Below are 17,328 nucleotides of genomic sequence, written 5' to 3'. Positions count from 1 at the left end.
TCAGAGTTAAAGCTCTTTCAACAGAGACTGCCTAATTAAGGCTCTTCGCCCCTTTATACAGCTGTATTTAGTAGGGATCGAATCCAAAAATTCTTCCTACATATCTAATCTGCATTGCCAACTAAGCCACAACTTTTTTAATGTATGATAATAAATAATGAGTGTTGAGTCAAAATATAGTCACATATAAAATTACCAATATAGATATATTTTATAATAGATTTAAATTTACATCATCTATATATAAAAACTAATAATTTATTGTGGATTGTAATGTTTCTTTCTCTCAATCGATTGTCATCAACTCTATTATATAAAGGTGAAGGAATATATATTATGCATTACTTGAGATGAGATTTTTTTTTTTTTTTTTGTTCTAATCATAAAAATATTGGGAATATAGTCCTTAAAAAGGTTTTTTTACCATCCACTGATAGAATTGCTAGACGCTGGCTGGTTGAAACTTCTATCAATTATCAGCTTTTTATTAAAATCATATCGAATATGTTTGAATTTTATAAAATAGCTAAATCAAACGCTCTTTTAATTGCATATATCAAACTTTGTTGACATTAAAAATTTTATATATAGTTCCCATCTGCTAAAGTATTTTGATTTGATGTATAAAAAAAATTATTTGAATGTAAAACATCAAATTTGTAAATGAAATTTAGTTATACATAATCTTTGATTTATAAATGAATTAATTCACCAAATTGTTAAGTGGAATTTTACACTTATAAGGTTTTTTTATGTCACATCAAAGATGATGTTGCATGCATTAATTTCCATTCACTTTATTAAATTCATATCACCAATTTAATTAAAATAAATAAATAAATCATCTTTGTTGAAAGTAGTTTTTCATGTCAACTTGAACCACTATATGTGTGTGTATATATATATATATGGTTGGAGACTTGGATTGAGAATTAGAAAATGAATTAATAAAAAGTAATAGTTAGTGGTGGCTATTTTTTTTTTAATTCATTCAACGCTTTTATAAGCTGAAATAATACTATGAGTTATACAACAGGAGTAGCATTCTCTTGACTCACCAAATTAGTGAAAACAACTTTAATCAAGAGGACTCGAATTTGAGACCGCCCACTCCTAACGTAAATGAGAAGACCAACCAGACCACCACCTGATTAACAAGTAGTGGCGGACATTTTGTTATTGGGAGACATTATTGTAATAAACTTTATTTAGAAATCTTTAAAAAGTTCAAAGATCTAACGGCATGAAAAAGTTGAAATAAAATTCATATTTAGCACGTAATTCTCATGTAATTGTCTTTTACTTTCTAATAAAAAGAAAAAAAAAAAAAAAGAGATTGAAAGAGATTTATAAAACCAATTAGCTCATGGGTACGAATAAAAAAGAATGGATCGTTAGGCACTAAATTTTTATTGGATATTGATTTGGCTCACAATTAATTTTTCAGGTCAATTTAATGCATAAGTTTTGCATCAATTGATCTCATTTTCAATAAAAAAAATTAATTTAAAATATATTTTTTCTTTTTATTTTTCTTTTCCACCTTTGACAACATGATTAGACTTTTCTATTTTTGTCTTTTCGAATTTTTAAAATTTTTTATCATTTTAAGGATATTTAACTAATTTGTTATTGTTATAAAAAAAGAGATAAATTAATCACAAACTTAATTAGAATTTATCATAAATTTATCTAAAAGTTAATTTAATTCTAGACTAAATTAAATATTTTTTTTGGAGAAATCAAACTAGAAATTTTATTAAAAGAAATTGTATACAGATAGATCAATATATTTCTATATTTTGTATATAAAATCCAATAATAAACCAGTTATACAAATAATAAAAAAATATAATATTGACTTGAAGTATATGATCGAGTTGATAGAGTATAATATTTGTGTCATTGGATCGTTTGCTCCACTTAGTGGCTATTAATGATCATTGTTCGACTCCATAGTCTTTTTATAAGTCTTATCCGATCAACTTCAAATTTCTCCCTTCTATTAAAGAAAGACTGTATTTTTTTTTTATTTATAAAACGTCTAAATAACAAAATACTCCAGACAAAATCACCACAACAAATAACTCAGATATGAGAATAAAATTTCAAATATTTTGATAATAATAATTCAGATATATATACATTCAAAGATACAAATCTGAGGATTATTTAAAAAAAAAAAAAGAAAAAGTACCAAATTAAATATTTATCTAAAAGGAAATAATAAGCTAACTAAGCAAGTGAAAAAGAAAGGGTGGTGGTAGTATTATATATGTTTGAGGCAAGTGGAGGGTGGCTAATAGTACTCCATTATTGATTTAAGTTTGGCTATAGCTCATTTGTTATTTAAACAAAAAAAAAAAGAAAACATGCATGTGTGGCTTGACTTGGATTAGGTTGATCCTCTAGAACACTCCATTTGTGACTCACACTTCAACAATCCATCATCATTCAAAACTACCACTTAGAACAATAGGTGAGGTCACATTTTACCACTAAACCAACAATACTTAATGCCCAAAAATCTCTCCACTCCATCTCTACCTTATCACCATTGCCTTGCCAATTCCATAGCAAAGATTATCACCAACCCTTTTCTTTGTTTACACTTCACTAAACATCTAGTGGCACATTTTATTAGTTTTAGAGTGGAAGGATAATCTCTTCATGCAAATTCTGAATTTCATCTATTTTCTCATATACCTATTTAAATTAAACATCGATAATAAATATTGAGAAATATATCGAAAATTGTTTTTTATTTGAATTAGTATCTGTAGGTTGGGCATAGTTTGAAAAATTGAACCACCAAATTGAATTGAATTGAATTCGATCGATTTTTTTTTTTTTTTTGTTTTAATAAACAAAAATTTCAATTTGGTTTAATTTCATTAAACCCCAAAAAGTAAGTCTAAATCTATCAAAATCAAAATGAATCAAATTTAATCAATTTGGTTTTATACACTATTTAATTTCAGTTTAATCCATACATGTATGGTATGACCTTATTTTAATTATATAATTTAATTTTAACATAATTTGTTTGGCTTTTAATTAGATTAAAAGGTTTAAATTAGTCATTAGTATTTTTATTTATCAACCAATCATATGTGGTCCAGTTGGTGTTCCACTTTTGATTTCACCTATTAGATGAGTCTATAGGAAGGTTATCTCGATTTTGCAGCCGACAATGTTATCTTGCTCTATTGGCCCCAATGAATAAAAAAATATTTTTATTTATCACACTAAAAGAATGAACTTGTATCATTTCCTGAATGGAAGCTTTCCATGGATTCCTTGTGCCTATAAGACTTAGACTTGTACAAGTGTCAAAAAAGTTAGAGAAGCAAGATTAGTCAATCATATATATATATATATATATATATATAGTGAAGCACTTAATAAATAGGAATAAAGTAACATTTCTTAAATCAAAAAAGGGACTTTATGTCTAAGAGAAAGGCAAAAATTTTAGGTAAGATGATATTGGTACTAATTTATGAGTCATTACTTAGGTTATCTTGAACATAAAGGAATTAAAGAATCTCAACTAGTTAATTAACTCCTTTTTTTTCATAATAAATAATGCAAATTGAAAAGAACAAACTCCTTATCAGGATCAGACAAAGAATCAAATTGGGGATATATAAGATAAATAGGCACAAATCTTTTTTTTTTTTTTTTTTTTTGATAAATTGTATATAATATATATAGGGATGGATTACACACAACAAGAGCATTTGATTCGTCACTATGTGGCCATTGAGAGAGGTTGTGGTGCATATTTAAAGTGAGAATTTGAAGGAAGAAATTACATCCATAGCTTGTAAGTTGGTGGCTACACTTGGAAGATAAACACCATAGACGTATGTGCCATTTTTAATATATATGGTTTAGCTATTAGGGTCCACTAGCCACCTTTGGCTTTGGTTTGATAAACTAGCCATTTATATTATATGAGATAGACATTTAACCATTAAACAATTAGCTCAATTTCTTAAACTGCAATATAATTCTAAATTATGATTTTTTTTTTGTCAGGGGGTATTTTAGTAAATCTCTTTTAAAAATAGACTCATTGTCAAAATATGTTTATTTTTGTTATTTGGTACTTTAGAACGAAAACACAGATTGCCATAATAAAAGAAACCCACAAAAAGTAGTTTTTCTTTATTTTACTAAGCTGTTTTCTAAGATAAAAGTATTTTAATATAGAAAATAGAAAATTATAAATAAGAAATCAGAAAAAAAAAAAAATGCTGCTGGACAGAACAGCTGCTTGCCCAATAGGGTTGAAATTGTTTGTATTTCATTGGTAAATTTGGATATGATCTGCACTAGATGTTGACCTCACTGCACCATTCAGTAAGTGGCTGTCACATAAATGGTTGAGCTTCGTTGCCAAGAAAATAAAATTCCCACAAGGAGACTATGAATGCAATATCAGGTAGGGATATTTGTTGATGTTGATACAAGAATTAGAATAAAGGCAGTGATAATCTCACCTTTATATAAATATATTCTGAGGCCAAATGTACAAATTCACCTTTCTACTTTTCTATGAAAAATATTATCACATTCCCAAATTTATTATATCCGTAAAATTACGAATTTTAGTAATATGGCACAATTCCCAACATTAGCAGTAATGATTTTTAGAATTTTTGGTTTCTATATATAAAAATATTAATTAGATGTGTAAATGTATAATATTTTGATAATTTTAAAATTTTTTAATTATTTTATAATTTAAAATATGTAACGGATAAAAATAACAATTAAAAATTAACAGTGATGAATGTATGCTGAAAATGAATGGTCGAAACAAATAGAAGGATGTCTTTTCAAACAGTACTAGACAACATGTGCCTACTTTGTTTTCCGGGCATGCACATATAATATATTTATTCAAAAAGTTGGGAGGAAAAATCCTACAAAGAAAATGATGTTTAACCAATTCTATGGGTAATCACTTGAAAAAGAAGAAATATTGCTTTTAAAGGGTGCATGTTGTTGGTCATTTTACGTACAATAGTTTAGGAATTTCGTCCTTTGATCACAAATGAAAATGAAGGCCCAGAAAATGGCATTTGGTGAAAAATAAATAAATAAATAAATGATATCCATATATTTACAGAAATAATCATATGGTAAAAATGGGAGAATGTGGGTTTATAGATTACAGCAGCAGTTGTGAATGTTTTTAATGAAGGATTTCAATCTGTAGTTACTTACTTGGAATGCTTAGCCTTCATCTCAGCAGCAGCAGCTTTAACAGCAGACTTGGCCAGGCTGCTTGGTTTTAATGCACTTTTTGGGTTAAGTGCCTTCCGAAGCTTAAATGCAGCCCATGCCGTGCCAAATGCATGCCCAGCAGCACCAAGACCCTCATTTGTAGCCTCAGCTGCTTGTTCACCATATCTGCAAGAAAGGCATCCAATTTTGTAATTCAACAATTGAATGGTTGTGAACGTTGCGTTCCTTTATCTCCACAAACACATCGCACACCATTCAAATTGAAGCTATGTTAGGGGGGAAAAAACACAGTAAATAGAAGTCTGCTGCCGGTGCCAACCAAATTGAAGCTCTCCACAAACACATCAGATACCCATTCAATTGCAAACATTTTCTAAAGCATATATGCATGCAAGAATAACCTCCCTTTTTCCCATTCAGAGCTTAATTTTATTCCAGTGAAATCCACCCATGGGGGACTAGTTCAGTTGTCATAACAGATGTGTCGACCCGACAATCCTTCCAGCTATTTTGAGTTTCACAAATAGAAGACCGAAGATAAAAGTGAAATTATTCAGAAAATTTTATGGTCCTCAATAGTCTAATGCTGCAAAGCTATGGAAATATATCTGGCCTGTGAAGAGGAGGATCCATGGGACAAAAAATCGTGTCAAGCAAGGATTGAGATAGTTAATATTTGGCAGCTACTAAGAGTCTTAGAAGCCACATATGAGGCGATCAGATTAAACATTAAAACGTAATACCCTGTCCTAAGTAAAATCAAGGAAAAAGAAAGGCAAGTCTGTTTCAACCTGTATCTAAAAACAATGTTTATTACATAGCAACTTCAGACACTGTAATGTTAATGCTTTAGGCGAAGCTAGCATGTTCTTAGTTCACAGCTTAATCAACCATCTTACTCTCAATAATTTCTCAAAAAGGAAAGTGAGAAGGAAATGACTGACCTAAGCAATAACAGCTAAATGTATTATATTCAAAGATATGAAATTGCATTACAACTTGATCATTTGGAGATTTAAACATGATTAATCTACCACAATTCAAAATAAGTATCAAACACAATTATGCCTATTATGTCCCAAATCTAATATCAAATTTGATGCGGGGCCTGGAGAAATCAACCAACCACGCAAACAAGTTAAAAAATTGGTCTAGTAAGTGCAATTTGTAAGCCTTTTGACGCAAACTAATTCACATGAGACAAAAACTAGCCACCTTTCAGTATTTATTAATATTTGGCACATCAGTTTGAAACTATCTGCACTATGCACGAGCTAGGTAAAGTGTCAACTGGATATTTAAAGAAAACTATAAAGTTTCCTATTTCATGTCCAGCTGTAAGAATGCTGATGTGAACCACCAATCAGTACCAGCTAAATTATGAAAGCCAGGTTTAAAGGCCAAGGTTAAGTGGCTGTCAACAACATCCCCTAAAAGGTAAAAAGCTAGTGTGAACTGGCTCCAACCTCCCCAAGGCTCATATATATATGATGACGTGTATTTGTTCCTTCAAAGGTATTGGTAGAACGGATTGCCCCTACAAATATATCTACATGTTGTTCCGGACAATCTTATTTTTTGTATTTCTCCCTTTCCCTTACTTTTGTTCTCTTTGCTTTGTCTTCCCTTTCAATTTTTTCTGCCTCAGAAGGATGCATTTAGTACAAAACATTAATTATTTAACTTTGTTGGTTACCAACTGTGTCAGCATCAAGCTAACTATACCTGTGGTTGACAAGTTCAGTTGTCACAGTAGATGATGTAGCCATTACATTTTTTCCAGCTACTTCCACAGCATCACACACTTTGCCTATTTACAGGAAAATAAAAGAAGATTATAATGAAGAATATAGAAAGATAAAATACAGACAAAGGAACAACTAATATAAGTCCAGTCCATGAAGCATGCGAATAGAAACATTGATGTTTGATCAAAAGAAATCCAGTGCTGTATCAAGTTATTGACCAAACAAAAACACTTATTGCAGATTCAATATATGAAAAGAGAAAGGGAAAAGAAGAGCTGAAACAATATGCACATGAAAGAAACAGAAGAGGGAAACATAGAATCAAATACCAATTAATAATGACCACCATCTGACAACCAAGAGTTTTCACATACTCAATAGGCATATACATTTCAAGGATTGAAATAACTCCAGAATTATAAAGAACTAAAACAAGAAAACATTGTAGTGCTATGGCATATTTAAATATTAGCGTTCCTCCTGGTTCAGATCTCGTCCAGGGCTGTAACCACTGGGCTAAATATTTTTTTGGATGGCTCAAGCCCAAGTTCAGTGCAAAAATTTTTTGAGCCATTTAGCCTAAATGCTAAGCTCACAAATAGTTCTAGACAATATACTTGACTTATTTTTTAAGCTATTTGTTTACATATATTAAATTTATTAAATCTAATTTATCGACTTATCTTCTAACATATGTGTTGCCATAAAAGTGTTAAATTTGGACTCTTTCAAATAAATTTATAAACTAATTGCAAACATAACTTTCAAGAAATAAAGAAATTAAAAGATATAATAACCACGTACTGCAATTTAATATTACAAGAATTTGATATAACATAATGCTTTAAAAAACTCATACTAAGAATAGGTTTTAATAAAATTTTTCAGGCCAGGCTTATTCAAGCTCATAATTGAGCCCAATCCAAGTTCACAAAAGTTTAGCCCATAAATGTTGACCAATCCAGGCTTTTGGACTTCCCCAACCCAATTTACAGTCCTAAATCTCATCTGATGAACTTTCACCAGTGAGATTCCCACTTCTGCTATGTTTAATGTGGTTTAACTCAATAGTTGGCTCAAACATTAAGCATTTGACTTCGACTTCTAATAGGGGAAAAAAGAAAGTTGCCAAGAATATAGTTACATATCAGCTACATAAGTTCTTTAGCACTGGATTACTAATCAAAAATTTCCATTATTATCGAACTTCTTGGACCAATGAAATTAAGGTTTTAATATATTACTGCATCAATTACACATCCCTCGACCTCCAACGATGAGATAGGATGGCAAGGATCTCTTCTCTGTTAACTAGAGATCTTGAGTTCAAACCCTGGGTTTGGAGTCCCTTTAAAAACTCATGAGGGAGAGCTTTGCTCCGCTTCGAGCCATGGGTTTCGGATACTGGATGGTTGAAACACAAAAATTATACATCCTTCAAACATCACTTGAGGATGTAATTTGGCTAAAGATTAGAGTGAAAGCAAATCCAGTGCTATCTATTACTCAATGTGCAAAGTCAGATGAAGGGTTCACAATGGGACATACCAAATCCATCCAGGGATGCAAGCACAATCTCCCCTGGCAGAAGCCCAAAAAATTTCTTGCCTGCTTTTGAATTTGCAAGCTTGGTAGTGAAAATTCCAGACACTTTCACAACCCCAGATAGGACGCCATTGGCGACTTTCTCTGTCATTTTCGTCATCTTCTTAACTCTGCAGGATAATAAAATTAAACTATAAGTATGCATTTGTCTCAAATTGAGCAAACATATTGGTGCTAGTATGCTTCACAATCATCCATGGTAGAAGGAAAAGAACACCATAACTAAAATTGCCTCAAGGAAAATGAGTCAACTGCTGCGATATGGGAAACAAATATAGACAAAGAGAAAGACAACACACACCAGTCCAATCTGCCACAATTGAGCAGTAACAATATATAAATAAATAAATAAAACAGAGCATATACGCAATCAACAGTAAACTGCAACTTCTTTTATACCTTCTAATCCTCCTCATGGTGTCAGGACTAATCTCTGACTTGGATCGAGGACTCATCCTTCTCTTCATGACTTCATTCCCCCATTTCAACCTATCCATAGTCACATCCCCACACAACAATATCCCTTTAACCAAGTGCCCTGAACCAGCAGCAATCACCCTTGCTGTAGTGCTACTATATTCCTCCACATTGGGCGCTAATGTAGTCCAATAAGCAGCACACTTCCCCTCCATCATCTCTTTCTGCTCCTCATTCCGCAAATCCGCCGGTGAATTCTCCGTCACAGCCAACTCACGTAGTAATGCGTCGCCGTTAGCTTTCGTCTTCTCTGAAATTTTTTGCACAGTAAAAGAACTGTAAGCCTGTAAAATCCCATCAAACTCTTTCAACAAAGCCTCTTGCCCTTTAGATGCAATCGTCAAACCATAATTCAATAGGTTACTCGAATCATTAACTTTCTTATTTCTACTTTTCTTTTCCTCCTCATCACTGCTCGAATCAGACTCGTGATGCTCCTTTGGGAAACGTAGAGAGAAAAAGTAATGTGAATCGTCTAATTTTACTGCTGCCTCGTCTTTGCCCAGGGGCCATTGAATCTCATCAGCTACTCGAGCAAGAATGGCGACGATATTATCTCCTTGACGCAGGCGAACAATGCAGAGATCGCCACATGCAAGCTCGACACTGTAGTTTTTGTCAATGAGATTCAGAATGGCACCGGGAATTTTGATCAATACTTCCTCAACGGCCACAGGCGGAGCAGAGGGGCTATAGGGATAGTGTTGTACAGGTTCAGGAAAGAGATTTTCGACGAGGTCGTTCATGTCGATTGTAGGGTAGAGGTTGGATGAGGAGGATTGAGAATTAGGGTTTGAGAAGACATAAGAAGGAGATTCAGGGTTTGATTGGATCACTTCTGGATATAGGGATTTTTTGGGATTAGGGTTTTGAGAAGCCATTGTTGTTTTTATCGAAGAGAAACAGAGAGACAGATAACAGAAGGAAAGTGCTCTGGTTTTGATGGAAATGAAAGGGAACGGTTATGGCGGTTAGACTGTCGAAAGGTTATTGAAGATGGTGATGTCCGTGAAACAAACGCGCTAAGTGAATTGAAGTTGAAGGTTCCACGTGGGAACACGGCGCGTGTGAGACAAAATGGTTATTTATGTTTTATTTTTTTATCGGGAACTTTCCGCGCCAATGTTCCGGGTTTTAGTATTCCGTTTCGCCTGTTAACCCAAGTTATTAATTCGGACCCGGCCTTTCTTAATATTCCGGCGCCTATTCTTTGAAATGCAATACGTATATTCTGATGAACAAACTCCATTAATAAATATGTCAACCTCTTCCACTGATTGTTCATGGAAGAAGGAGAAATAGATAAAACTTTTGCAGGAAAAGAAATGGTGGAACCACACTTCAAGTTTAAGATTCTGATAGACATAAAATCAGGAACCATTATATATATATATATACACACTACAACGGAAACCAAGATCACTGTTCATAGAACAGTGATTTTGGTTTCCTTAGACAATTTTACCCCTCCATTATATTTAAATGGATAATACTATAAATTTAGTCTAAATTGATTACTAAGCTTACTTTCATAGTTTGTTGATGCATAATTATAATTTTCAATATACTTCATAAATTATCTAATTTACATCTTATTCAATTGGTTTTTTATTCTTTATATATAAATTTATTAATGACCATTAGTATATTTACCATTTTTCTTCTATTCTTTCGTAATCATGCAATTAGATAAAAAAAAACTCATTTTAGAAACTCTTAAATTTATATTATTCAACACTTTTTTTAATTTCTATTCACTCAAATGAATTGTTGAATAGGGAAAATAAAATTTATATATAACAAGTTGGGTTACAGATTTTTTTTTTTTTTTTTTTTTTTTTGAAATAGAATTACACTTAAGTTTGAAATTAAAAATAGCTCACCTTCAAAACTTAAGGACGCCCGCGATAGAATAATATCATCAAAAAAACAATTTTTTTTTATAGATTGTTTAATTATTTTATTAATTTTTATAAATTTAGAAAAATTTAATATTTTCAAGTGTCTAATCGCGAGTGAATAAGCTCACTCCAAACAATTCAACTTAGTCCAAAAATGATAGGTAAAAAAATTTGAAACCAAAATAGTACAAAATTCACAAAGAACAACTGTTGCTTCTCTGGAGATTGGAGAAAACACCATTATCTGCATATTCTGCATATAGTCAAGAACAAAATTCACTATAGTTATGGTCTCCAAAATTTCCATTCTCACAATAGGCATGTCAAGATTGTCTTGTCTCTCTAAGCTAGGATTAGGGTCTCCAAATCATGTAAAAACTTTAAAGCACCATTATCTGCATATTCTGGAGTTCTCTCTAAGCTATGGTTAGGGTTTCCAAAATTTTCATTCTCACAGTAGGCATAATCAAGATTGTCCTGTCTCTCTAAGCTATAGAATTAGGGTACCCAAATTTCTCATTCTCACATTAGGCACAGTAAAGATTGTCCCGTCGCATCTTCTTTGATTCGCCGTTTCCTTCTTCTTTCTCGGCAAAATAATTTCTCTTCTTTCCAAGTGCATGCTTGTTATAGATTCTACAAAGAACGTACTCTCCCTTACGCTGCAAAATCAATGAACTAAAATTAGTATTTCCATCAAACTAAAATTACAAAATTTTAGAAATAAGGGCTCAATTAATTATAAACAGAAAGAAACCCTAAAATTAAAGTTATAAATGAAAAGATTTACTCACCCCTTCATCTTTGGATGAGAACTCGGTCATTAACCAAAGGCCGTTTTGGTTTTTCTTGTCTGTTTCTTCAAATCTAAATTGTTTTTTCACATACAGAATATTACCGTCAGAATCAAGAATTGGTTTTCTGTTTTGGTTTCTCCAAGTTCCTGAGGGCGTTCTTCTATCTCTTCTCTTATCGGTCATCCCCTTCAACTTGGTGAAAACGTAGAAGAATCCAGTTAACTGGCTGTGAAAGATATTCCAGGGATCATCATCATAAAGTGTGTTTGGATGACCATCAATCGTCTTCACCACATCAAGGGTCAGCGTCTTCTCCAGCTTTGCTTTAAGATAATAGAAAACGAGTTCTTCATCTGTGGGATCGAAGCGAAACCCACATGGAAGCTCTGTCGCCTCCGCTAGCCCTGATGGCAAAATCAATGACCTTGCCGCCATTTTTCTCTCTCACTCTCTTAATCTTTAGGCCATCTCACTTTTAGTCTTTCTGAGGCGCTATCAAGATACTAAATTTTTACACCGAATTGAGCAGTTATACTTATATATAGGCTTGTTGGGTGTCATCTCAGGTTAATATTGTTATTTTTGTTTTACTCTTTTTGAGGCTTATCTTTCGCTCCTTCTTTTTTTTCTTTATGTTTAATAAATTTAAAATTAAAATTAAAATTAACATTTCATATTTATATTTCGGATTATATTATAAATTTGAAACAAATATTAGATAATTTCTAAAGTCAATAATCCAATGTAAACTATGTTAATTGAACCAAACTATATGTAAATACTATATAAATACTAGTTGTATACCCATGCTATATACCGTTTTAGTAACATACTTTTAAATTTTAAATTTTTTTTAATTAAAATATATGAAATTATTTGTTTAGAAATCACAAAAAATATTACTCGTTACTTTACTTTTTTACTGACTTGTTTACAGATTTGGAGATAAAAAAATACTTATCACTGAAATGAATTTTTCTATAATATTCAAATTATTTTTTTAATTGAATGATTACATTTTTTATATTATTTAAAATTAGTATTTATTGAGCTGAGCTTCCTTCTTTTCCATTTAGTCAGAATTATTTAAAATTAGTATTTATTGAGCTGAGCTTCCTTCTTTTCCATTTAGTCAGAAATTAATTATACTAAGTAAGTTAAGAAAAGAAAATAAATGTATAATATTATTTCAATTTTTTTTTAGTTAAATAATTGTTATTTCTTAAAATAAGTCATTTGTTTATTTAACTATTTATTCCTTATATTATTTGCAATTGATATTTACTAAGTAGTTTTCATTTTTCATTTAATCACAAATTAATTTTTGGATGAATATTTTGAATGAATAGGATAACCGTGATGCATACACATTCTTTTTCAAGCTTTTGAGTAATTTGTTTTATTCATTTAGTTAGAGACTAATTTTATTAAATAAGTTATTAAAATAAAATAATGAATAGAGATAATAATATTATACATATATGGTTTTAAAGTCTTTGAATAGTTTTTTTCTAGCCATTTAATAAGTTATCAAGAAAACAATTAATATTATTCAATTTTTAAATATCATGTTGAATGAATATAGATTCTCAAGGGCATAATCTAATTTATTAACTCTTATATGGCATCACCAAACTCAAGTAATCTTGCTTGGCACTCTCTAAGAAAAATCATGCCTACTTTATGTATATATATATATATATATATATATATATTGACTTTTTAAATATGTTTAAAGGTGGAATTTAGTTTAATTATAAATAAATATATATAAACTAACTCAAACTGAAACGAGTAGAATTGATAGATTTGAGTAGATTATTTTTTATGAACTATCTAATGTAAACCTATGATAATAAATTAAATTGAAAAAAAAAAGCCTAAAATATAAACTTTTTATAGAAAAACTGCACATAAAAGGTTTAATTATAAATTCTTTACTTTCAAAAATTTTATATTTTAGTATCTCAACGGAAAATATTTACAATCATATGTTTAAACCCTAAAAAAAAATTTTCATTTAGATATCTCCGGCTAACCGAAAATATAAATAGAACAGGATGTTGCACCAAGGTAATTTTTTTTATTTGTTGACGTGTATATTTTAACACCACCACTTTCAGTTTTCATTCTCTCTACACTTCCCCGACGAAATCGCAGCTCTGCAACAATTCTCAAGATTTCTTCGATACGATGTTCATCATCTCCAACACTGCCCATGGACTAGCACCAAAAGCGTGTGGTGGTGTGCGATGGCAACGTGATCGTGGTATGCACAATTTACTTCTTAGCAAAAAAGGTGTCACCGTCACGCTTGTGGAGAAATCGGTTGTCTCCGGCTTCCCATCAAACACCAACATGTATTTCCCTCTCGCTCTTATTCCAAATCAATCATCCATAACAATTCAAAGCAAAAAACTTACTTCAACATGTTAAAAATGGACGTGGTTGTACCAAGATCAGGCCATTAATGCCTCCGCCATTAAAGGAGAGTTCTTTGTCGGCCGAAGAGCTTTTCGATGGAGGTAAAATCGGGCCATATTTCGGATTGTGTGGAAAACCACATCCGTCGCTGATCGTGATTTTTCAGTTGTGAGACCAGTTCATTAAACGTCGGTCTTGGTGGTTTGAGCATTGTTGTTGTAAATGTTTCGTACTGCGGACCCAGACTGGTAAGAAGGCAGAATATTTTCTCACCATCGGGAACAGTTTTCCCAATTGCTGCTAAATTGTCACAGATTTCTTTAAACAATCGCAGATGTTCGGTGATCGACCGATTCTCTTCTTTGCGAAAATAGGTCAATTGCTGTCGGAGGGTAAATTCCCTCTCTTGTGAGTCTTGGGCATATGCATCTTTTAATGCCCTCCAGACGGCATGAACGGTGTCTAATCCGATTACAAGGCCAAGCGATTCCTCACTCAATGTTCCACAGATCCAACCGCGGAGTATTCGATCGGACTTTTGCCATGTTTTGAAATTATCGGAATATTGTGGTTGGTAATTTTCGGGAATTGGGTTGGGTGGTGAATTGAATTTCTGATCTTCAGGGAAGCTGTTATCAAGATGATCAGATAACTCCTGGCTTTCAGCTAAACTCAAAACTTGTTCTCTCCAAAGTGGATAATTTGTTTGTTTTAGTTTCAATGTGACGAAGTTGGCAACATTCAGAGTTGAAGAAGCCATGATAGGAAGATCGTCACTGCTCTGATACCAAGATAACAAAGTAGAAAAGAAAGAGTTTTAATAGAATATAATCTCTATTATATCAAACTTACAATATACACGCCACTTAAGGAAGAAATAGTGGAAAATATCACTAGTAAGTGAACAAATCACCCTAAGAATCTCAACCACAAGACCCATTCAAATAAATAATATTTACAGAATTCACCCTTATTACTCCATTACTCAAGCCTAGACACATCAGCCTTATTACTCCTGAGGGACATCCTTATAGCTCCCTAAACTAATATTAAATACTTCTCCACGATTATAGGTAAATGAGACACGTCTACTTTCGTCATCGAGGTCACCTAGATCACTAATGGTTCGAGGCAAAAAGATTATTAGAGAAGTTTTTTTCACTGAGGAAGAAGAAAGTATCAGATTCGTTTGGTAAAAATAGCTGAAAATACTCGAAAGAAAATTGAAAATTATAGAGGAAGAGAGAGAACTTTAGGATTAGGATACAGTTCAAGCAGTAGAGGAGCAAGATCCCTTTCTCAATATAGAGTTTCTGAATATCCATGGAAGAAGAAGAAACAGAGTTACAGGAACTCGCTAAGAAAAAGAAAGTAACGGAGAGATTGTTGAGTTGTCCACTAACAATAACTAATAACTGGTACAACTCAATATTCTTTTTCCATGTCGGCAAAATATCTTGGTATAACATCCTATCTTATTTGTATTTTTAGCTTGCCACGCGAATAGAGACATCCGATTGAAATTTTTTTAAGTTTAAATATCTGATTGTAAATATTTTCTATTTAAACATTAAAATAGAAATTTTTCAAAAGTTTAGTTGTTAAAAATCTATAATTAACCCCAAATGAAAAGAGAAATTATAGTTTTAGTATAGACACTTTGAATCCTTTGATTTCAGCTGTGATACAGAACCTTTCCATAATCTATACATTGACATTACCAAATGTGACTTTGAAAATGGAATAATGGATAAAAAAAAATCAATACTTGTGCACTCGATAAGCAATTTATATTTTTAATTTAAAAAATGATTGGCATTACATTGGGCGCACTCACACATATATATAATAAATATTTCAAAAACATTTAATCAATCGAGTAATTTTACAATTTAATAAATTTATATTTAATCATATAATTTATGTTTAATCATTTGAGAATTCATCTATTATGCAATCAGTTCAATTTTGAGGCAGCAAGTGCTTTTACAGCTGAGGAAGAATGAGGATAAGTGTGATAGGGTAGTGAGCAACAAGACTGCAAGGATCTTGTTATGTAAATTCTTCCCTCTTTCCTCAACTTTGATCTCACTATCTGGTTTTCTAATTTTAGAGATTTTGGTTTTTATAGTTAAAGAAGAAAAATTATTTTGGGATATTCTATTACAGTATAAAATAATTTTTGTGCGTGATATACATGCACTTGACCCAAGCTAAAATATGAATGTTTTGAACTAATTTGTTTAAGTTGCTGATAAATTTGACAACAAAGGTCATTTTTGTTCACTTTGAATGAAAGTTTGAAGTTCATGGCTCTAGGAATGACAATTTAACCCGACCGATTCGATTTTTGCGGATTTGAATAGTGTATAAACGGGTGGGACAAATCTTGATAGTGATTTTAAAACCCGTAGTGATTTTAGTACCATATCGGGTTCAGATAAGATTCGGGTACCTCATTACCATTTGATTTAAATCAAAATTTTTATGATAATTAGCATAATTAAACCCATGACCTCCTAGTAACATTTAAACTTCCTTACTACCAAGTTACTTAACATCCTTGTGAAAGAAATATACATAAAATATATATTACTTGTAACTATAGTTATTTACACTTTAAATATTGATTAATGAATAAAATATTTTTGGATAGTAATATAATCTTATTTAAAGTAAGTTTTAATTAAATACGTATATTAAATTATAATATCTTAATAATTTGAATTTATTTTCATAAAATGCATTAATATATATATAAAATATTATGTCTTATTAATTTAATTGAATTTTTTAGAGTTTGGTAATTATGAAATTTATTGAAAATAAAAAGTTATTATTTAAATAAAATGCTAATAATGTTATAATTAAAAATTTTTAAAGCTATTTATCAATGTCATTATTGAACTTCTAATGATAATTAGTATAATTAGATCTTAATTTAAAATATGATTTATGTGAAATATAAAATCTAGATATATGTTCAGTACACTAGAATATGACTAGTACCCATATTGTGTGCGTTGTGGTGGTCTCGTGAATTTTGCTGTGGATCTCATAAAGCTTCCTGTTACAATACTTAAACGGTTTATTGATTAGACTCCTTGTTAATGCTCG

General features: G+C 31.3%; 3 protein-coding genes across 3 annotated transcripts; all 3 read right to left on the bottom strand.

Annotated features, from left to right (window-relative positions):
- Nucleotides 1-5,092: 5,092 nt before the first annotated feature.
- Nucleotides 5,093-10,111, bottom strand: LOC105629165 (protein EARLY-RESPONSIVE TO DEHYDRATION 7, chloroplastic). The gene is made up of 4 exons (XM_012210703.4): nt 9,012-10,111; nt 8,556-8,722; nt 6,985-7,069; nt 5,093-5,424 (listed from the first exon to the last, which is right to left on the bottom strand). Exons 1-4 carry the CDS (start codon nt 9,968-9,970, stop codon nt 5,235-5,237), a joined length of 1,401 nt encoding a protein of 466 aa, XP_012066093.1. The 5' UTR covers nt 9,971-10,111; the 3' UTR covers nt 5,093-5,234.
- Nucleotides 10,112-11,206: 1,095 nt separating this feature from the next.
- Nucleotides 11,207-12,260, bottom strand: LOC105629427 (NAC domain-containing protein 37). Its single transcript, XM_012211020.3, has 2 exons — nt 11,785-12,260; nt 11,207-11,652 (listed from the first exon to the last, which is right to left on the bottom strand). The coding sequence occupies exons 1-2, from the start codon at nt 12,220-12,222 to the stop codon at nt 11,518-11,520; spliced, it is 573 nt and encodes a 190-aa protein (XP_012066410.1). The 5' UTR covers nt 12,223-12,260; the 3' UTR covers nt 11,207-11,517.
- Nucleotides 12,261-14,240: 1,980 nt separating this feature from the next.
- On the bottom strand, nt 14,241-14,971 carry LOC149496641 (uncharacterized). Its single transcript, XM_089719894.1, has one exon. The coding sequence runs from the start codon at nt 14,969-14,971 to the stop codon at nt 14,270-14,272; it is 702 nt and encodes a 233-aa protein (XP_089576020.1). The 3' UTR covers nt 14,241-14,269.
- Nucleotides 14,972-17,328: the final 2,357 nt, after the last annotated feature.

Source organism: Jatropha curcas, chromosome 4 (assembly GCF_041381405.1).
Source record: "Jatropha curcas cultivar XTBG-Jc1 chromosome 4, XTBG_Jcur_1.0, whole genome shotgun sequence".
Classification (NCBI taxonomy): Eukaryota; Viridiplantae; Streptophyta; class Magnoliopsida; order Malpighiales; family Euphorbiaceae; genus Jatropha; species Jatropha curcas.
The sequence above is the reverse complement of the archived record's forward strand: the minus strand, read 5'-3'. Positions and strand labels throughout refer to the sequence as shown.

What these genes read in the sequence shown, in the direction of transcription:
- LOC105629165 (XM_012210703.4), bottom strand. Translation starts at nt 9,970, where the DNA reads ATGGCTTCTCAAAACCCTAATCCCAAAAAATCCCTATATCCAGAAGTG. An exon ending in ACCATGAGGAGGATTAGAAG is followed by an intron (nt 8,723 to 9,011) that starts GTATAAAAGAAG and finishes ATTATCCTGCAG; the next exon opens with AGTTAAGAAGATGACGAAAA. An exon ending in ACTGAACTTGTCAACCACAG is followed by an intron (nt 5,425 to 6,984) that starts GTATAGTTAGCT and finishes CCTTTCTTGCAG; the next exon opens with ATATGGTGAACAAGCAGCTG.
- LOC105629427 (XM_012211020.3), bottom strand. Translation starts at nt 12,222, where the DNA reads ATGGCGGCAAGGTCATTGATTTTGCCATCAGGGCTAGCGGAGGCGACA. An exon ending in TCTCATCCAAAGATGAAGGG is followed by an intron (nt 11,653 to 11,784) that starts GTGAGTAAATCT and finishes TTGATTTTGCAG; the next exon opens with CGTAAGGGAGAGTACGTTCT.
- LOC149496641 (XM_089719894.1), bottom strand. Translation starts at nt 14,971, where the DNA reads ATGGCTTCTTCAACTCTGAATGTTGCCAACTTCGTCACATTGAAACTA.